General features: G+C 39.7%; 1 protein-coding gene across 6 annotated transcripts in view; it reads left to right on the forward strand.

Annotated features, from left to right (window-relative positions):
• The window catches only part of sorcs2 (sortilin-related VPS10 domain containing receptor 2), a 307,822-nt gene that overhangs the window by 101,256 nt on the left and 184,663 nt on the right, over positions 1 to 21,903 (forward strand). For all 6 annotated transcript variants that reach the window (XM_044096828.1, XM_044096823.1, XM_044096824.1 and 3 more), the window contains one exon: positions 5,157 to 5,224. In XM_044096828.1, coding sequence (XP_043952763.1) covers positions 5,157 to 5,224 — 68 coding nt within the window. The remainder of the gene's footprint in view (positions 1 to 5,156; positions 5,225 to 21,903) is intronic.

The raw sequence follows: 21,903 nt of genomic DNA on the forward strand, positions 1-21,903 counted from the left end.
TAAGCAAATGAGCAAATTCAGCACTGTTGGAATCTAATTTTGATAACCTTATATTATTAGACTGGAAGGTAGCAGCAGGTTGGTCTTTGGGAGCTTTATGGTTTTTATGGTTAACTGGTTCTATAAAAAAAAAAAAAAAAGAAAAAAAGCCAGTTATATTTTTTACTGGTGATGCTTCAGGTTGTTAAGGAGAATGTCTCCTTTGTGTTGTGAGAGGGAAACCAGAGAGAGACAAAATGGGATAAGATAAAAGAGCCGACATAAAGTAATTTCTTCAGTCTGATTTATATTTTATTCAACTCGGTTTTATTTCTTGTGATTTTAACAAATGGACTCACCGTCTGAACAAATGGCCTTCAGTTTTTTACAAGGTTTCACATAATATCAGCTAAAGATAACCTGAGTAAATACAAAAAGCAAATATCAAGCGCCAACTCTTTAACCTTCCAGAACTACTTTTTGGTTTGGTTGCCAGCTCCACGTGTGTGATGTGGATGTGGAGATGACTTGCCTCCATGTTCTCCCTACCACCTGGTAGGAATAAAAGGCATGTTCTAGATTACTGGGTCCAGAGCGAAACAGCAGCCCTCTATGCTCCGGAGCAAGCATCAAATTATGGTATGCTTGCATAAAATTATGTTGTGAGTGTTCAAGTACCTGTGGAAACAAGTCAAGCTCCTTTTCCTTTTCCCAGTGCTCCCAGTACTGCAGAAATACTCCAGATACATCAGTCAGAAACAACCAAGCAGAGCCAGAAGGAGGGTCTTAGTGCTGTCAATCACTCTTGTACATGTCTCCTCGTACATGCTCTGTGCTACGCTACAGCTGGTTCACTACGACATAGCATGTCACCAATGCTAAGACTAGTTAGCATAGCCACTGATAAAGGTGGATAAAGAGTTTTCCTGTAACAGGAAGTTGTTTTTCCACCATTAGCACATTGGGCAGCATACAGGAGGTTGATTGACAGCTATGAGACCCTCCTCCTAAATCTGATTGGTTGTTTCTAGCCGGGGGCGGTCCTTATCTACAGACCTCAATAGCAGCTCAGGGAGGTTGTGGAGGAGCTTGATTTGTCTCATATTACTCTGTTTTCACAGTGACCGTTCTAAAAAAAGCTTTTTTGTAAAAGCTACAGGCTGCAGATTTAAATCTTATATATATTAGGGGAGCACGTTTTAGCCCTGCTGTTTTGTGGCCCTTCATTAATTGTTTATGCGTGAGGTCTCTTTCTGGAGAATGTGAAGCCGCCCCCGCCTCCCCTTTTCACAGTCGGACAGCTGGAGTCCGTGTCGTTATTTTCCCCGGGCGTTCTGTTCCTCGAACACTTTGTGCCTTTTTATTGGCTGAATGACTGATGCCCGGTTGATAGGAATGCGTTGGACACAAATGGGAACTGTCGAAGCGGAGTTCATAGTCTGCTTGGCTCTGGGCTCGCCTGTCAAAAGGCTCTATTGTATCTGTCTCGGAGTCGTCCAGGGGTCCTGACCATCCTGTTGACTTTTTCCTCTCCCCCTACACCCCCCTCAATAAAGCCCATTAGGGTCACCGTCTTCATGCTTACAAACAAGAAACCCACAGTGGCCAACAATGCGGTCACAGAGTCGGCTCTGGCGGAGAACTTCCTCCACGACTCGGTCAGGGAGTTCATAGCAAACTTCCTAGCAATTTATTATCTAAATGAGGAGCGTGCGAAGGGACCTATTTATTTATTTTTTCTTCTTCTTCTTCTTGTCACTGCTCACCAAGAGTAATGAGCTCCCAGACTTTGATCGCTTTGGCGTGACATGTTTTCCGATGCTTGTTCACTCAAAGTATGCCACTGTGATTTGTTTGTATTGAATTACAAATGACGGGCTGGCAGAGAAGTGTATTCTCCTGCATTAGAAGGGGTTCCTCACCCTGTGCCAAATTTCCCCTTTAGGCCAATGAGCTGCAGCCGGCAGCTGCCAAGTTTGTACCCTTAATGCAGAGTGTTATGTACAATAGAGCGATACAGGAATCTGGCTTATGTGATACTCAGCTGTTTGTTGCTTTTTTTTTTTTTTTTCCCCTCCCAGTGTGACTTTATTCTTCATGTAAACCAAATGTTACTTCCCTTCATCGCCAATTTGTGTAAAAACGGAGATCAGTGGAAATATTTTTGGAGTGGAATAAGACTGGTTTTTACGTCGTAGACTGAAAGGCACAGCGCCATGGAATCTGTTGAACCTGAAGTTGAAGTGTTTGGCTTGACGTCTCAACCCGTGATATTGCGCAACTGTGAAAAGGAGGGAAATGATCTGCGTTTTTTAAACGTTTTTTAACAAAAAAAATATCGATAAAGTCATGACTCACCTTTTGCTCTAGTAAAATGAAACGGTACCGTTACCACTGGCAGATTATTTCACTTCCAACGTGAGAAAAATATCTTGTTAAAAGTGAAACAATCTGCCAGTGGAACTTGTGCTTCTTACGTCAATATTAAGGTGTTAATACTAAGACAAGCTAGCACATCTTGCTGAAAAGCAACTTTTGCCTTATTCCATGTGGAATACTTGAAACTAGAGCAAAAGTACTTGGTAAGATTTAGTGTTTTTCTCTGGATGAAGGGAGTGAAGAGTTGCTCAGAAGGCTTGGCCACTAATGGAGTACATGGCAGATCTAATCCTCCTGTCAGGGGACTTTCAGGCTGCGTGATGAGCGTCAGGCTCGGCGTCTCATTAGCAGGAGGGCAGCTGTGCAGAGGTGGACAGCCACTTCTCAGAGTCACCAGTCGGGTCGCAGAAAGCTGGGAACCAATCAACATTTAACCCTCCCACGCCAAGGTTGATTGACCTTTTTTGTGTGTTTTGTTTGTTTTTATGTTTATATGTTAATGCTAAGTTTACATCTGTATTTGCCTTAACAATTAGCATTTTCTGTGCCGTCAATTCTAAATGCGATTTATTTATTAATTTTTTTACATATGCTGCCATAAATATAACATTTTTATTTATTCATTCATTTTTTCACTCCTTTGTCTTGAAACCCCTTCAAAATTTGATGTTTTGTTTTCCACTTGTATGTCTTTCATGAACTTCAAATAGTAATAAATTGATCGTTTCAAGGCGTGAATAATGATTTAAAATTTTGCCGTGCTTTCTTGCACAAAAAGGAAACAGTAAAAGGAACTCCGTACAATGCACCAAATAATGTTCAAATTTCAATATGACATGCTAAAAGCCTCCCACAAAAACCTGAGATGTTAAAACCTGCATTTGAAGGGTCAATTAAATAATATCAAAAAATGAAAAGGAAATGCGATACGGATGCAGAGCATTTTTTTTTCTGTTCCATGGAACCAGACTGAGAATTTATTGAAGAAAGCCTTTCCAGCTCAAATATTAGTCCCTAAATTAATACATTAAGACATAATTAAAATGAAAGTTTAACTTGCTAAGAGGAAGGTAGAAAAAATATTCTAATTTCTTTTTTAAAGAAAAGCTCTGGAATAGCAAATTGCTAGCATTTTAAGGTAATTAGATAAATATATTTAATTTCTATTTTATATTTCTAAACGTGTATAATTTGATCATACATATTGTTTAAAATGTTTCCTTCAATAAAGGGACCCTACCTGCTAATCCATGCTGCATTACAAAGACAAAAACAATAAAGAAATGGACGATGGCTTCATTAGAATAGAAAATAAGCAGTGAGTGTAAAACGGACATATTTTTATGACCATCGAGAGTTTCCCTTTTTTTTTTCTGCTGTAACACTGAAAAACCTACTCTTGTTTTGATTTAAAATATTTGCGGCAGACTGAATGCTAGAGGCGGTGAGACTTTGCTTATGTTGGAGGCAACACTGGAGCTCTTAGCTGTACTTCATGCAAATTACCCGACAAGAATCAAAACATTCCCTCGAAAATATTTCAGCCTGAAGCCGTAACTTTGATAGTCATTTGAGAAACACCACATATTATCATTTCTCAAAAGGATTTCAGGCATTAGTTTACTGCCTGCCATATTTTCTTTCCTCATTTCCCCTCTCCGCCACACAAATCCTGAATCTGATACTTTCGTCAACCAAAGTAGTCACACATTGCAAATCACAAGTGCACGCTGCCTGTAGATGGTTCAGTGTGGCGATGGTGAGTTTGCTGCTTACATTAAGATGTATCAGGAGTATCTGAGTCGGCTAAAACAGCCTGTGCTGGGGGAGAAGCCCCTCCAGCCAGTCACCTCTGTTCAGCCTGGGGGCTAGTCCGGGGATCTCTGTCTGCTCCTCTACCTAGACTGCCCCAGCAGCCCGTCAATCACACTTCTGAGCAACGCCGCGTTGCCTGACCGGTTGACCGTCTGGCCGTTGCATTGCTAACCCCAGCAGACCTTTGCTGTCAAGAACAGAAGCTCTAAGAAAAAAAAAAAAAGTGCTCTGTCTCATCCTTTGTAGCCTCGGTCGGTGGATCATATCAATACACCTTGGTTAAATGAAAAGTGTATTTTAGGTGGTTGGATTATTCTGTACATATTAGGAGTGCAGCCATATTAACATCAGAATAATAATTCATTACTCTAGACTGGATATCGGTGACAACGTGTCGGATTCATTCAGTCTAATTCTAAACTTTGTGCTTTGAGTGACGTTATGCTTTATTCATTTTACATCCTAATTGTACTTTTTTAACCATTTGAAAGAAGGTTTGTTGCAGTCTATTTTCCCATGTTTGACCAAGGTAGTCCACCTGTTGTTTTTGTCAGTTTCCTTGTTATTTAGTTTACGTTGGTTGGCATTCTCCTAATTGCACAGACGGAACAAATTAAAGTTATTTTTATATATTTGACCTAGCTTGTGATACTGTTAGTATATTTAAATGTGCTGTTTTAGTGCAGAGTTATCAAATAAATATTTAACTCGGTACATTTGTACCTGTGTTTATAAAAAACCAAGTCAATTCAGCATTGCTTTTGTGTATCGGACCGGTATTGGCCGATACTATACTTTATATAAAAGAGTGGATGGGTTCGTCCCTACTAATTATCTTATTACCTCAAAGGAAATCAGTGGTGCTTTTAATGATTGAAAGTATTCTTTAAATTTAGAGTTTACCTTTGAATCAGTGTCTTCGACTCCCTACTGCTCTTTGTCGACTTCTTCTAAATCTTTTTCCTCTCCTTGTTTTCCTGCAGGTCATCCTGATCCTGACCAAGTATTACCATGCCGACTCAACCAAGGTGTTGGAGAGTTCGTTGTGGAGGTAGGCCAAACCCTTTCACCGCCTTCGCCCTCACTAGTCATCCCTGCCATGTGTCACCTCACGGAGACCTTGTTTTTTGTTTATTTGCATGAGCTTCCCTTATACACCCGAGGTCGTTGTTATCTCTGCCCCGTTGCCTGCTTTAAGTAGACAAGGGAACGACAGAGCACCGTGACGGGCAAAACATCAGCAGGCGGCTAAAGCTAACGTAAGGGAGCAGGAAAGGGGGATGCTAACAGGCTGGAGCGGACATCTGTTTGGACAGATACGGTATCAGCGTGGCACAGGGCAGCGTGGTAGACACCGGCAGCGACAGGAAAGGGGGTCAGGTCTCACTGGCAGAGCTTCCTCTGTTTAACCAAGCTGCTCCTCGCCAGCACACTTCTCACCTCTCCTCGCTGTAGAGCGGCAGATAGCATATTTCATTCTTTCTGCGTCGCTTGACCACAAGTATATCTTGTCTTCGTACACATATCCTCATGGAGTATTAATGTCTGTCTCATTCTGTGCCCTGCTCTCCACGAGGTCTTGGGATTTCTTCGACACCAAGAAGAAACCTTCGTTTTTTTTCTTAAAGAAATAATAGTGAATGAAAACACAGTGGAAGAGATTTAAAGCTGCAGTGTGCAACTTTTATTTAAAAAATATATAAATATATATATATATATTTTTTTTTTACATATTTTTTTTACTGTTGTAACATGTTGTGACAGTATAATATGAGACAAACAATCTGAAAAATTCAAATTCCTCCACCTCCTCCCTATTGCTGCCGCTCCAGACCAGAGCAACCAATCAGAGTGAGGAGGAGGAGCTTAGCTCTGTCAGTCAACCACATGAATGCATTACTATATGTCCTAATGGCAGAGGAACAACTCATTGTTACAGGAAAACTGTTTATCCATGGCTGTGCTAACTGGCCCATCAAGGGCTCTGCATCGCTCATGGTCAAAAACAACCAATCAGAACCTGGAGGAGGAGCTTAGCGCTGTCAGTCAACCTTATGAGTGTGTTAATATATGTTCTAATGGCAGAGAAACAACCTACCACCACAAGAAATACTCTTTATCTGCCGTTCGCCAATGCTAACTTCGCCCCTGATGTTAGCAGCCTTAGCATTCCAAGGCTCTGCACCACTCACGGTCACAAACAACCAATCAGTCAAGAGGAGTACCTTGGCACTGTCAGTCAACCACATGAATGTGGTTCCAAATGGGCTAATGGCTGTATTGTAGCAGAGAGCAAGTGATGGATGAAGCGGATGATTGACAGCGCCAAGACCTGCCTCCTGCCTCTGATTGGTTGTTTCTAGTTACCACTGGGGGAAGGCAGAGGAGCTCGATTTTTCACAGGTTGTCTATCCAGTATCACAACATAGTGACAGTTTCAACAGATATCTACATGTTTTTTGTGGCATACTGCAGCTTTTACAGCCTTTGAATCTCTGAGTAAAGCCAGTTAAACAGCAGAGTTAGAGATTCACCACGCTGGTTCGGGTGGACTGTCTAAAAGGCTTCCACACACAGCAAAATGTCTGACGGCGGGGCTTAATTCATGCCGTTCACCTCACCGACGACTCCATGACTTCAAAGCTTCCTCCTCTCATTAGCTCTGAGTGCCAGTCTCCCTGGAGGACAGTTATGAATAATGTACGTATTTTTTTCCCCTCCTCTCCATGTTGATGTTTTAATTGTTGCAGCGTATGAATAATGCGACTTTAAAACTCGGACAGCTTGCTTGTGCAAGCAAAAGAAACAAACGGCGGAGTTTTGTCCGAATCTTAATTGGCAGGAATGAGAGTGCCTTGGTTTCATTGCCCAAAGCACGTAAAATATCATTTAATTATAGTTTTTTTTTTGTTTGTTTTTCTTTTCACATAACTGCTGCAGAGTCATCCTTCAGTTTGTCAAAGGGGTGTTTTTTTTTTTTTTACTTCCCGCATAGCTGTGAGTTTTTTGCGCGGCGAGCGGTCGGCTGCAGTCAGCTGGCCTTTGGGCTTTGAAGTCCCTGAGCCGTAGGATCAAAAAAGGAAGATGAATGGCTCTGCCGTCTTCAACCGTCAGGGAGCATGAGATCAACGCGTCAGGTTCCTACAGAGGGGAACGTCACCGACTCGGAGGGCAGGAAGGGTTTTGAGGAATTAACAAAATGAGAACATGATGATGAATTCAACAGGGATCCAGCTTGACAAAAAGAAAAGAAAACCCGTTCAAAGCATTTCCTGTTGGCGGCTTCTGTGCTGAACATATAGTTGCGTTGCCGGTAAAGCAGCAGGAGGAGCGTTCATGTGTTCAGAAAGCAGCTGTTTTAAAAAAAATGGTGGCATAACCTTTGGTGAAAGGGTGCATTGAGACATGAAATCATGCTGTAGATGGAACTCAGTCTGAATTGTCGTCATCTTTTACCCAAGAACCAGTACTAAAAAATTGATTTTTATTTCAAGCTATGTAAAACAAATAATGCATAAAATACCCATTTTTTTTTAGGTATAAAAGGAACAAATATGTGTATTTTATTCACAGTAGTAAACATAGAGTAATAAGGCATTGTATGAGTCATCAAATTCATATTTTATAAAGTCATACTGTATTTAGACATAAAGAAGAATGAATTCAGCTTGAAAAGCAGAGAGAAGACAAATTTCTTCACTTCCACTTAGTATTCATATATAGAAGTTCACTGTACTTTGAAATTTAGCAATTTGTCTTATGTGCACATTTTTCAAGATGCGTTTTCTTAAAAACCAAAGATGCCCCTCCTAACCAAGTGAGTATTTTAATTGTACGCTATGCAGACTTATTAATTATATAATGAAATGTGTCTGTATCGTTTTCAGTTATGAATAAAGTTATATTTAGTCATTCTGTTAAGGTGTTGGTGCAAGCAGTAATCATAATTGATCTGAGTTATATTGCATATTGTGCATTAAGATCTGAAGATGAACTAGTCGTGATTGGTCCAGCGACTTAATGATTATTTTATTGTTTTTCAGTCAAATCTTTCTTTTTATTAGTATTTTGAAGCGTCACATTCGAAGATTTTTCAACTTTAAAGAAGCACAATTTTATTTCTGTTCTTGGGTTTTAAAATAAGAACATAGATGTAAGAAAAACATTGATAAATTTTCTTCATTGGGATGCTGATACAATCTCATAACAAGAAGAATTGATCTAAAAGTACAATAGTGGTACTTTTAGCGTCATTCTTCTGTGGAAATGAAATGCAGTTATGAAAAATTAAAGCTTAAACATGATTGAAGCTTTCAGCTGAGCTGTCCTTGAGAAAACATTTTATTCTAATATTTATTTGGATAAGTGACAATGACAATTTCAAATCTAACAGAAAAATGGTCAAATAAGGACACCTGGGAAATTTCAGACTTTCACTGAAACAAAGTGTTACACAACCCCTTTAGCAGCTCCTAGCTGTTAGCACACATGTGGGCTTATCGAGGAGAAGGTCCAGCTACTTTTGGTTTCAGTCGTCTTTATGAAGTAAATCCGCTTTGTGTCAACACTGTTTATGTAACACTTTACAACAGACAAGCTTCACCATAGTGCTGCACAGAGAGCACATCATAAATACTAGTTAAGATGGAAAAAGATAAAACAGACATGACAAAAACAAAATAGTTTGATAAGGAAATAACAATAATGTAAAAAATAGAAATAGTTAGCATGTCGAGCTCTGTTTAGCCTGAAAGCCAAAGAGTAGGAGGGTCTTTAGAAGCATCTTAAAGTGTGTAGTTGATGAGCAGCTTTAAAATATGTCTGTAGAGACGGCATGTGAGAGCAACCGGTTGTTTGACCTTAGCGTTCTTTTGGATGTATTCTGTTTTTTTTAAAGGTTTTATTGGCGCTAGCAGCTTTTGTTTGAGTGGTCAGACAGGAAAGGAGGTAATGAGAGACGAGGAAGACCTGCAGCAAAGGTCGTCAGGCCGGGAATCGAACCTGTGACAGCCGTGTCGAGAACTATGGCCTCTGTATGCAGGTTGTGCTTTATCAGTGCGCCACCACAGCACCCCAGATGTATTCGGCTTAAACATGCAGAATATCTGCATATCCAAGAGACTTGGAATCCTGCTGCAAAATGTCCCAATCAATTCTTTAGGGGGACAGTGAAGTGAAGTCAGGAATTATTCAGGAGTTTTATCTTTAGACTTTCTAGGCTTCAGCTAGTGGGTACAAACTTGAGGTTGGGGAACAGTCTGTTGGTGACGAGTCGTCAGGCTCTCCAGTGGTTCTTCTGCTACTTCTTTGCTATGGGAATTTCTGAGTGTCGCACTCAGCTCTATATAATGCTGAGGCAGCAGTGGGTCATAGGAGCTTCATACTCTGGGTATGACTGTAAATTGGTTTGGTCAAAATATTGGTTTAACAATGCATATTCTACAGCAAAGTTTTTTAATTACAAAAGTGTATCTACTGACCTAGCTAACTCTCTTAGATCTCTTAGCTAGCTATATACAGCTAGCTAAGAGATCATGCTTAAAAGCTAAATGTGAAAAACATGTCAACAAAGACACTTTATTGTTGTTTAGTATAAATATTTAGCTATTTAGCTAGCTGTATACAGCTAGCTAAATAGCTAAAGGGTTAGATAGTTAGCTGCCTAGCCAGCTAAATAGCTTTCTATCCAACCTTCTATCTAGTTAGCTGTCTGTCAAGCTAGCTAGCTTTTACATAACCGTCTATCTAGTTATCTGTCTAGTTGTCTAATCCTCTATCTGGCTAGCTAGGTTTCTATCTAACCCTCTAGCTAGCTAGCTGTCTACCTATCTATCTTAAATTGTTTTCTATTTTTATACGTTACTATAACGGTATGAGTAATTGTCATTTTATAATAAAATGTTAGTAAATAAGTACGTCTTCTACATGTCTGTTTCACCCTCTGTGTGATTCAAACTTCTTGGTGGGACAATGATAATTAAAAATCTAAATTCCCCAGTGGTATGAATACTGTTAAGCTCTAATATAGACTATTAAGCAGAATATGTAATATCAGTACCAAACCCCCTTTATTTTTTTTGCTGACTTGGCGCCAACTTGGTGTGACCGAATAAAGCGCGGCAGCTCGTTTCTGCTCATCTTTTCATATTTTAACGTCTCGATGATTCAGCCTCTCTCCGTTCGGTTCTGACAAGAATCAGAACTGCCGTGTGTTTCTACGCCGCGCGTCGCTAAGGGGGAAAAAATTAGATCTGAATCTGTCTTGTTTGATAACGTCGTTTTAGGTCACCAGACTTGACTCGTGCCTTTAATTCAACGATCGCTCCTGATGAAGCTTTCACGTTAAATGAATGAGAACATGCTTGCGGGTGAGGCGCGAGGATTTGCTGCGGCTCCACCGAACGCTGCAGCTCCAGAAGGAGCTGTGAAACGCAGAGTAAACCTTTTTGATCCTGGTGCTGAAGAAGCAGATGTACCTCTAAATCAGTTTTTCCTCTTTAAATCCTCGCCACAAATGTTTATTTTCACACGACGTGTAAAGATTTAAACCCTGGAGTGGCTGCGATTCTGTCTCATGCGTAGAATCTAGTTTTTTTAAGAGTTCCTTTGCCGTGGAGCGGCGGTGTCTCCGTTTATTATGATTTATGTTTTAATCATTATTTGGTGGTGTACTGTATGCTCTTTTGGATGCCGTGTTTTAACTTTGTGAACAATGAACTGGGTGTGGTTAATCATGATTATTAAAACACCAAACGGCTCATATAACACCCAAGCTCTTGAAGAAGTTGTTTGACCCAGGCTGCCTGCTTGATATCCAGTTACTCCCTCTTTAATCACACAGTGGCATAAACAGGCTGCTGGTGGTAGGACAGAGGGGGTGGTATTTATTATTAATGCCGTCTCCACGCGTCTTTTGAAGAGGTGAAGGGGGGCTGGTAGCCATCGCTCTGGGGGGCTCCACTCTTCCATTATGGATAAGGAGATCGGCTGACAAGCTGCCGGTTCTACGTGAGGCAGATCTACCGAAATTACCCGTCCACGAAAGGAAGTGCTGACAGGACGTCCTCCAAACTGTCAGACACACTCCTCTTTCTTTTCTGTTTTTTGTTTTTTTTTGTCTTTGAGCCGCATGACACGAGTAACGGGTTTCACACGAAACAAATGGAGGAGTTCCACACATTCACTTGTTCCTTTTATGTATGTTTAATGTTTTGCTTTTTTGATTAGATTCTTTACTTCCTGAAATAACTTATAGTTGTTTATTTGTATGAAATCTAATTCAAAGGTTTTGTTGGCTCTGGTAGCCTTTATTTGAAAGTTAATTGACAGGAAACAGGGTAATGAGAGAGGGGGGAAGACATGCGGCAAATGTCGCCAGGCCGGTAATCGAACCTGCGACCACCGCCAAGAGGACTACGGCCTCAATATGTGGGTCACCCTTGTATGAATTCATTTCACCTTTATTGAACAAGAACAATAAAGCGTTAAAGAACACATCAAAAGCAATAAGTTGTACTGTATAAATCAATCAACTAATCAAATTTATTTGTGCAGCACATTTCAGTAACAAGGCAGTTCAAAGTGCTTTATATTTTGAAATCATAAAAACATCATACAGATCTGGGAAAAATTTAGAGATCACTTAGAATGATCCGTTACTCAGATTTTACTCTTTATAGGTTTATGTTTGAGTAAAATGGACAATGTTTTAGTCTATGAACTGACATGTCGTGACACAAAATGCAAAGAAAAAAAAGTTCATATTCATTTAGAAACAACACTAATGTTTTAACTCAGGAAGAGGTGAATCAACATTTGGTGGAATAACCACCAAAGGTTTTCAGTGAGGTTCAGTGCAGCGGGCTCTGAATCTTTTTCTAGAGCTGAATAATCAGCAGCTGTGAAAACCTGACGATGTGTTTCGTCACATTAAAATATTCAATGTACATCAGAATATGTTGGTCAGTGATCCAGTTATTGTGGTTCCAAAGCAAATGAAAGCAGGTGGGTCTTTAGTCTCGATGTAAAGGATCTCAGTGTCCCGGCAGTTTTGCAGTTTTCTGTGTGTTTGTTCCAGATTTGAAGTCCACAGGATAAATTTAAGCAAGTCATGTAGAAATGTGTATTTTACGGAATTTTCTTAGATACAAATGAATCTAAGAAAAACGAATCGGGGAAAAAAAAAAATCTAAACTAGCAAAGCATAAATAAAAAAAAACAGTGAGGTCAGGGTTTGTTTTCTCTGTGTTGTATTGGTGTGGGAGTGTGTGTGTGTGTGAGTGAGGTGAAGCACTCGCTGCTGTGGGACATCCACTAAATTAGAGAGAAAATAAAAAGGAAGTGGGCAGGGGGGCCGTCTCCAGGGCTTCTTTAAGATGAGCAGTAGGGGGCATCGCGCTTCAGACAGACCCATCACTCCTCCTCCTCCTCCTCCTCCTGTTTCTTTGTTTATTACCTCACCCTTTTTACTCTGCTCTTCGTTTTATGCTTTTTTTCCCCTCCCCCCCCTCTTCCTGCGGCCGAGAACCAGGGCTGTTCAAAGCTGCCTTTAACAAGCAGTAATCAGGGAGATAATACATTATGTGATCCAGAGAGTCGTGGCTTTGATGATTCCTGACATAACTGGGGCATAATAGCAGACAAACAGTGATGTGACGAGATCTCAAAGCAGAGCGCCCAAACGACAAGAGATCATGCTTAAAAGCTAAATGTGAAAAACATGTCAACAAAGACACTTTATTGTTGTTTAGTATAAATATACATTTGAATGTTTGGATCTTTGAAGATTTTCGTATAGAGAAGCGTTTCTGCTTTGAAGGTTTTTTATGGTGAACATTGTGTGGATGGATGAAACACAATTTGGAGGTGGTTTGTCTGACTATATTGGAAAATGAATTATGACTTAACATAAAAATTCAAATACATCTGAATATACGAGCGCATTCAGATATATTTTCTTTGCCAGGAGTTTTCTTTTGTTCCTGCCAGACTTTCTGAGAACTGGCTGCAGAAATAGATTTTTCTTCGTGATTTACTGGTCTGAAAAATACCAGTGTGATGTCGTAACGTAGTTATAGATTTACTATTGGAGACCGTTGGATATATTCTGCCACAGAGACTTATGGACCTTTCAGTTTGGCTCTTTCATACTTGACTAATGCAGTATTATTTAAAACATATCCATATTGATATGTACTTTCCCTGTCATCATTTTCTCTATGATGAAGTAAAAAAAGTCCAAATCCACCCACATGTGGCGTTGAAACAATTTATTTCCAAACTTATAAGAACCATCATGAGTCACTATGGCCTCAGATGTGCAACCATACTTTATTTTGGGAAAAATTCACTCAAGACAATTTTTCACATGATATTTAAACTAAACGATGTATTCAAACACAATTTGTGAACTGGATTGTCTGCACTTAATGACTAAAACATTTTATTATTTTTTGTCATTAAATATTTCCACAATTATTGATTGATTAAATGAAAACTACCAACCACAACTCCAGACTGCTCTGTTCTGAAACATAACTAATTAAAAAAGTAAAAAAAAAAAAATCTACCCAACAAACCATGATGCAATGCAATTTAAAATTATTTTAGCCACACAAAAAAATGTTTATTTTTATGTTTTTATGCTTGTTTTTAAACGTTCAACATGTTTATTGAAGTATTATCGACTGTTAAGACGTTTATATTCATGCTCTTATTTTGAGGTGGTTGAAAAAAGTTCAGTTTATTTTCCTTTTGTTCTTTTTTTCCCCCCCCATTATCTTTATTTGAAATGAGAAATGTACAGGAACAAAATAAAACACGGACCGTAGAGAACAAGATATAAACCGAAATACAACACTTAGGAACATTACAAAATATATAAAGTATTGGTGCTCCAAAATTATAGTCTTTTGAAGAACAGATATAATTTGAATAGAAGTGAGGGCTTTAGCATTAGCTTCTGCTAAATACCATGTTGGTGTTGTTTTCAAACCCAGACCTTCCCAGTGGGTATTCCAACTTTGTTGTGTGTTCTTGTTGTATTTCCAGTGAGAAACACCGATAATTCAACTTCCAATACAAAGAGAAACCACCATTAGCGCATAAATTAGCTTAACTAGGCACAATTAGGCATAACTCCAACCATTAGACGACTTCAAATCGAAGTTCTGGTCTGGAATTATTATGGAATCTGCAGCAACCAGCAGTAGCCAGATGCAAACATCACCTTAGCTGCACCAGGACCAGGAGAGGTTTGAGGCAAGTCAGGACACAAAGAAGTGAGCGAGTCTGCGAAACAAGTCAGCCTCATCCACACTGTGACTGTGCCAAGCTGCGCAAACGTCTTGTACCGCAGCATTTCCCGAAGTGTTCGAAAAGCCGTTTTCATTTTCAGACGTTGTGGAATTCGACGAGCCCAATCCAAGATCACTCTGCTTCCTCTGGTTCAGGGAACGCTCATTCCATCTGCAGCACTGCCTTCCAAAAGGCCAGCGCACACTTTGAAGTCATCCCCTCCGAGAACACACGTAGCCGTGTGCGCGGCTTTTTGTACTTTGATCGCACAGGATGGTACAGGGAAGCCGAGTAAAACTCTTGATTCTTTGGTCGAAGACGTGTTTTTGTTTCTGCTTTAGGGCGTGCTCACCAGAACGTCGACTACAGGCTTGCTTCCCACTTTGATGTCTCTTTTTAGTAGTTTGCTTCACGTGTTGCAGTCACTCCACCAGAACCAATATGTTTACGATTACCCCTCCTTGGGGTGCACATCCCATCCACCCCCAAACTGAAGCAGAAGTGGAACCAAACACTTCTTTTCCTCTTCAGCTCGTCTCCCCTTCGCGTTCACAAAATATATTTTTTTGATTAAGTCCATAAATTTATTTTCTTCTCTCTGCCTCTTTGTTCTTGAGGCGGCTCTCCTTCTGTCCAGATGGCCTGGGATGATGTAAATACTTTATAGAGTCAAGAGAGCAGCTTCCCTTTCATCTCCAACACCCCACACCTCCACCACTACATCCCTAGCCATCCTCCATGCAGATTTCACAGCCTGGAGAGGAAGAGACCCCAGAGAGGGACCAGCAGAGCGAGCGAGAGAGGCAGGGTGCCGGCGAGAGTGCTGAGGGTGGGACCGAGGCTGCTCTCTAAACTCGAGTGGCGGCAGGAGGAGAGAAAAACACTCCAGGGTCAAAGCAGAGTAGAACCGTCTTATGTAAAAAATATGGAAAGAAGATTTTTGAGGCAAACGAAGGTGGATGCCCAACTCCCAACCCTTGGTGTGAATAACCGTGTTGTGTAGCGATGAGGAATTTATTTGGTTTGCGTAGACATGGCAGTCATATCTCAGTCTTGCTTTTTCCTACAAATAAGAGGTTTTGGTTTTGCACTTTGGCGATGACGTGTTCGGTCTGCCTTTCTCATCAGAAGACATGGAAATGAAGAGTTTCAATCATTATTGACCTTCGTTGTACTAAGATGTCAGACTAGATGTTTGTTTTTAAATGAAAACCATTAATATCTTTTGATCTTCATTTTGTACAGCTAATATGTTGATTTATGTGCAGATTGTAGTCATCGAAGCCCACTGGTAGGCACACTTTTGCTAATCTGCCGATGCGTTAATGTATTACATGTAAGCTGTGAAACACCTCGGGGATACAAGAAAACCGTTTATCCGCCATCATCTGTGTCCATGCTAACTAGCCTAGCATTCATGGCAAACTCCGTTGTGATGAACCAGCTGCAGCGCAGCAGAGAGGAAGGTGTGAAGACCTTCACGCCTCCGTTCCTGTTCAGCATTATCAGCTATGATCCAGGAGGACCGATGGTAGTCATGTTTCTCATGTATCACCTGTACCTAAGATCTCTGTACAAGCTAGCAAAGTCAGCCAAGTCTTTTATGGATTTCAGTTTCGAAGTTATGTTCACACTAAATCAAAAAAGTTTTAAATATTCAATCTACTCGTAGTAAGTAATTCATGCTGCGTCAGTATAGAGAGGGGGAAGGACATTTCAATGCCCACTTAATCCTGTGCAGAACCTCGATAGCTTGATGCTTAGGCCAGCAGTCAATAGGAAATGGTGCCAGCCCAGCTGAGGACCCTTACAGAGGCGAGCAAGTCAACCATCCATGCACACACACACACACACAGCCACACCCAAGGGTAATTTGGAATCTCCAGACAACCTGCTAATGAACAGAAAGAGCATGCAAACTCCACACAGGAAGGCCCCCAGGGGCCAGGGCTTTCTGGTTCAGAGGTAACAATGCTAGACCAGCGCTGTCTGGAGATCAGAATGTTAGCGACAATATATATCCTGGAGAAGTGTGCTGTGTTAAAGTAAAATGCGAAGATCCTTTTAATTATACATGAACAGGAAGTGAGGTGTTTTAAATGCGTTGGATCAATAATGTTGCTTTTTATTAGATTGCGAGAACTGAAACCAAAAATATTAAACCAACAATGTTTTTTATTTGCTTAGTACGTTTTAGGATCAAAGCAGGTCAAAGTTCTTTAAAAACATGATACATTAACCAATTATTAAATTAGCAGTATCGTATATTGTCAAAGAACATCATCAAAATGATGAAGAATAATCATCTAATATATATCAAATATATTATTATTAATAGGAGGTAACTCTAAACGTGGGTTTTTAGCCTGGATTTCAAGGAGCTCCGTGTTTCGACTGATTCTCCAGTTTTATGGAAGTTTGTTCCAGATTTTGGTCTCCTTTTAATATTTCTATATTATAATATCATTTGCTCTCATCTGAGATTTTTCCTAAAATCACTATACTACATTTTTAAAAACTACACTTTTTAGCCACCTGGTATTGCATGAATAGCTTAAACAATTATAAGGCGAGCTTAGCAGCAAAGTTAGCTTTGTTATTGCTAACAATTAAAGTTAACAAGGCTAAATCACAACACTATTGAGTCTATAGCTCACTGGTGTTGAGCTACCAGACACTATAATTCATCTATTAAAACTCTACATAGTTTTTTAAAATATATTATTAGCTCAGCAATAACAAGGCTAACGTAGCAGAATATTTAGCCTTGTAACGAGGCGAACAAAGCTAACACTCATCATAGGTGAGTCTACAGTTCACCAATGTTGAGCCTAAAGTTACAGTAACGATGCAAAAAATGCAATATATGGTGCCAACAACAATAATCTTAATAGGTAGTTGTTATTTGAAGCTAGCAATATTGGTTTATATAAAGCAAAATGCAAAAATGGTAAAATCGTAGCTAGCAACTAAGATGTTAATTAAATATGCTAACTAGTTTATCTGAAAGTCCCCAAAATATAACTTTAGTTTAGAAGACAGTTACCAATAGGTTGATTTAAAACAAAAGACACAATTACAATACATAGTCCCTCAAGCGGCAGCAGAAAAAACAAAACAAAAGCGTGTCTTTATTATAGGCCTTACAAGTATTAAAATTATATTTACAGACCCATTTACTAAATTACAATATTATTAAAAAGTGCTTTTATTTAATCAACTTTATCACAATAGGAAACGCAACCTATAGATTAATTACACACAGATGGATGTTTGAAAGCCTTTATTGTTGTTAATCATGATAATTTCCCACTTGTATTTGTCGACAAACAAGACTCACCTGAATGAATATCCTAATTTATTGAATATGGATTAGTGAATTTGCGTTCTCTGATTTGTAGTTCTGGCTGTGATGGGACTACAAACCCCAAAATGAAGGGAGTCAGTGAAGATCTCCAGCTTTCTGCTCCCATAGCTGACTTTCTGTATGTCCAGCCAATTAAAATTAAAACTTGTTATTCATAACTACCACATTCTACATGGGAAAATTTATATCTACAGGAACTTTGCTTTAAAAAAAAGTTGACTCGTTATTGTTGTCCAAAACGCACATAATGTAGTAATAAAGCCTTTAATTCAATATAGACTCTGAATAGGGGAAAATCTCCTGTTTTTCCTCTGTGGATAATTTATTATACAAGAACCAGAAAAGCTGCAAAAATTGATATCCAGGTGAGAAATCACTTTTTTCTTTTACAGTTCTTTTCTCCTTTTCCTCCATGTGCGCCGATGACAAATCAGTGTATTATCCACTTCATCTGCGTGACAGATCACTGAGGTTCAGCTGAGCCAAATATATATTATGACTACAGGCGTGTGTGTGGCCAGAAGTATCTGAACACATTCATTTGTCTTCATGCTTCCACCTAAAGCAAGGCTACGAAAGATTCCAACGCAAAACCGTGGATGAAAAAAAGAAAGGTCGAACGATTAATCTGATTATCGTTACCATGTGAACGGCTCCCTGTAGGGTATAGTGCGGTATTAGATGTTTTTTTTTGTGTTTTTTTTGTTGGATCAGGTTTTTTTTTTTTTTTTTTGCATTTCCGTGCCAGAATCCGTAGGAGTCGGATCATGATCGCACCGATTCGGAACGGGGCCGCGAGCCCGGCCATCTGGAAGAGGTCTCTCATTTCTGCAAACATTTTTCCTACGGAGAGGAACACAAGTTTCGGGCACACAACCGCTGCCCACAGCGCCGAGAGGGAGAGGCGGCGCTCCTAGTGGATCTGCTGCTGTCTAAACTGGGAGAGGATATCCACAGGAAAGCAATAACTAGCAGAGAGTTGTTAGCCGCAAGAGCTTGGCCTGCCATCAACCTCTTCCTGTTTCTTCCACACGCTAGCTTTTTTTTTTTTTTTTTTTTTTTTTTTTTTTTAATTATCTTTAGCCTTGTTTTACTGGGTTTTTTCAGAGGCGAGCACACAAAAGAACTCTCTGGCTTTTAGATGACGCACAACAAAGGGATGCACTCCAACATCGCTGCAGGAGGAGTTGTATAAATGTTTCTGTTTGCAGCTTCGTCTCTTCAGACATCATCTAAGGCGACCGGGCTCTGTGTTTGGAAATTAGTTACCCAAGAGCCACAAGATAAATTGAACATAATGTCGATGTATATTCAAATAAATGAATATAATTCGGAAGATGGTGTTTTGAGTCTTAATGAAGCAGAACTCCTTGGAGAGTTTTTCTCTCAATGCTTAGTTTGCCTCATCTTATTTCAGTAAAGTCTCTCTTTTCGCGGCTTGGAAAAAAAATCAAAAGCTACCAATTTTTTACAATTATTCTAGTTTCTATACAGGTGACTTTTATTATAGTCACTGATTGTAGAAGTGATCCAAAAATATTGGTAACATCGATTCCAAGGCTGTATCTGATTGACACTAGCACATGCTAATATTTTAGTTTCAGATTCCCTCTTGAAATGAATTTTATTAACGTGTTTTGCAAAATGCATATTAACTCTGTCCAAATCCTGTCCTGTCACAAAAAGTTCAAAGGAAAAACTCTGAACGTTGGCTTCCTACGCAATTCCGCTCGATTCTCATCTCCCTTCACACCACTGTCTGGTCTTTCTTCCATTCACTTGGATTCCCCTTGTAGAAATTTGAACGAACCAATCAGCGAACAGAAGAAGTTGTGAACGATCTTCTGTGCAGTTTTAGAATCATGGTCTGTCTTCAGTTTTACAAAAGTGGCAGCAGAGGAAGTGAACGAAGCCGTTCAGTCTGTTTTGGTCACACTTCCAAATATTGAAATCACATTAACAGGCACCTTGTTTGGCTTGGCTGGCACTTCTCTCTTTGCAGTGGTTGTAGAAAGTTCCTGGTTAACTTCATGGCGTCGAAGTGGAGCAATACGGAATGTCACGGCTAACCGTTAGCGATTGTACAAAGCGTAGCGTAGAACAATTGTCTGGTTTTTACCAGGCTACCGAAACTCAGAAGTTTAATATAAATAATAAAAATAACAAAAGGTGTCGTATTTTCAACACTGACACCTCATTTAGTTGGTATTGGATCGATATTGCACATTCTACTGGTCACTTTACTCACCCGTTTCTTGTTACCATGGAAACACAAGCTTCGCCTAAATGCATCCACACATTTAAGCCTCATTACAATGGAGAAGAAAACAGCCAGTTTATTCATATGATATGTCTGGAGGATGGAAGCAGGACATGTTTAGACAAAACATCAACACACATGGGGATGACAGAGATTTTAAGGGAAATTGAATGCGACACGGTTGGTAGAAACCAGTTGGACATGCTAACTATTATGCTCGGTACTTGACCAATTTCTGCATTTAAGCAGTAAAATAAAGTGTTTGCAAAAAGTGACTGCACATGTATAAATGTGTGTAGTTATTGAGATACAAACTGTCTATCACTTTATCAAAAACAGATGGCAGCCATATTGGATTTTGAAGACAAAGTCTCCATTGCGCGGGTGAGCCGCCGGGCATCCGGTTTACATTTCCATCTCTGAATTTAGAAATTTTAACAAACTATGCAGAATGACTGACTTCTTCGTTCTGTACTGTGGTAGTCAGACACTTTCTGCTGCTTCTACTGAGGTGGTTCCGACCACAAAGTAAAACTTGACAACAACAAAGAAAAAACGGGGGGTAAAAATACTTGAAGAAACAATGAAAAATGACTCAATGGTTGAGTCAACATTTGTATTAGCGGGCTCATAAACGAAGCGAGCGAGGAGCTGGAGCCGAGTCATAAAAAGAGAAGAATAGGAGCATTTCAAAAGTGAAAATTATTTGGTTATATAACCACAGGTGTAAGAAAAAAAAGAAAATGGAGAGAATGGAAATGCAACACAAAGCTAAAATGTACAAAATGTGTTTTGGAGAAGCTTTTTAAATGCTAATTGCGCTTTGATGGAGAAACATGTCATTTCTGAACAATAAAGAGAGGAGATAATTGCCTCTCCGTGATGTTTATGTAGCATGTTGGTGGGAAAATGTTTCACTGTCTCTCTGTTTTCTGACTTTTCCCTCTCATCTATTTCTACTTATGTTATTGAAGTAAAATATATTCTCTCTACAGTATCATCACAGGGGCTGAAGAAATGTTATTCTCTTTATCCTTATTGATTCCTCCTGTGCGAGAAGCTCAATCAAAAGTATATTCAACAAGTTAGCATGCATTTATGTGGGCTAACGGTTTCCAGCGGGATGTTGTTTTAGACTACTGAAAACTAGTGGTGCAAGTGCCAATCTTTCACCAGAAAACGAAACGCCAACCGCAAAAGAAACTCAAGTTGAAAACGAACGACGGCGGAAAGAAGCCGGTAAAAGGTGGGACAAATTGAATCCCGATGCGTTTTCTTTGCCCTCCTAGCCAAACCACGCTAACCTTCGACAAATTATAGCTTTAGTGGAAGAGTTTTCAAAGAAAGAAGACTCACCCACCCACTTCTAAAAAAATAAAGGAAGCTATGAAATAACCTCACCCTATGTGGAAAGAAAATTGCCCTCTGCACCTTGTAACTGTTCGTGACACCCTTGGTTGGAAGAACTGCCATCGAGTGTTTGCTGTAATTTGCGAGGAGTCTTTGATATATTGCTGTGTCATTTTTGCCCTCCCCTCTCTGCAGTATTTGGCTACATTGGAGGTTTTATGATCATTAAGGACTTTTTAGTGGACTCTTTAGTCTACTAAATACTTTTCTAAAAGTCTTGGGGATCATAAAGAGGTTTGTGGCAAACATGAGGCGGGTCTCTGAGCAGTAGGTTGTTACCTTTCAACTTTCCGTTGGATGCCTTTTTTTTTTGCACTCAATCAGTTTTATCTCACGAGCAACATTTGTTGCCAGACATTTTTTTTCTTTTAATCCTGAAAGCCTTAAAAGTGTTGTT

The sequence above is a fragment of the Gambusia affinis genome, linkage group LG18 (assembly GCF_019740435.1).
Source record: "Gambusia affinis linkage group LG18, SWU_Gaff_1.0, whole genome shotgun sequence".
NCBI classification, from domain to species: domain Eukaryota; kingdom Metazoa; phylum Chordata; class Actinopteri; order Cyprinodontiformes; family Poeciliidae; genus Gambusia; species Gambusia affinis.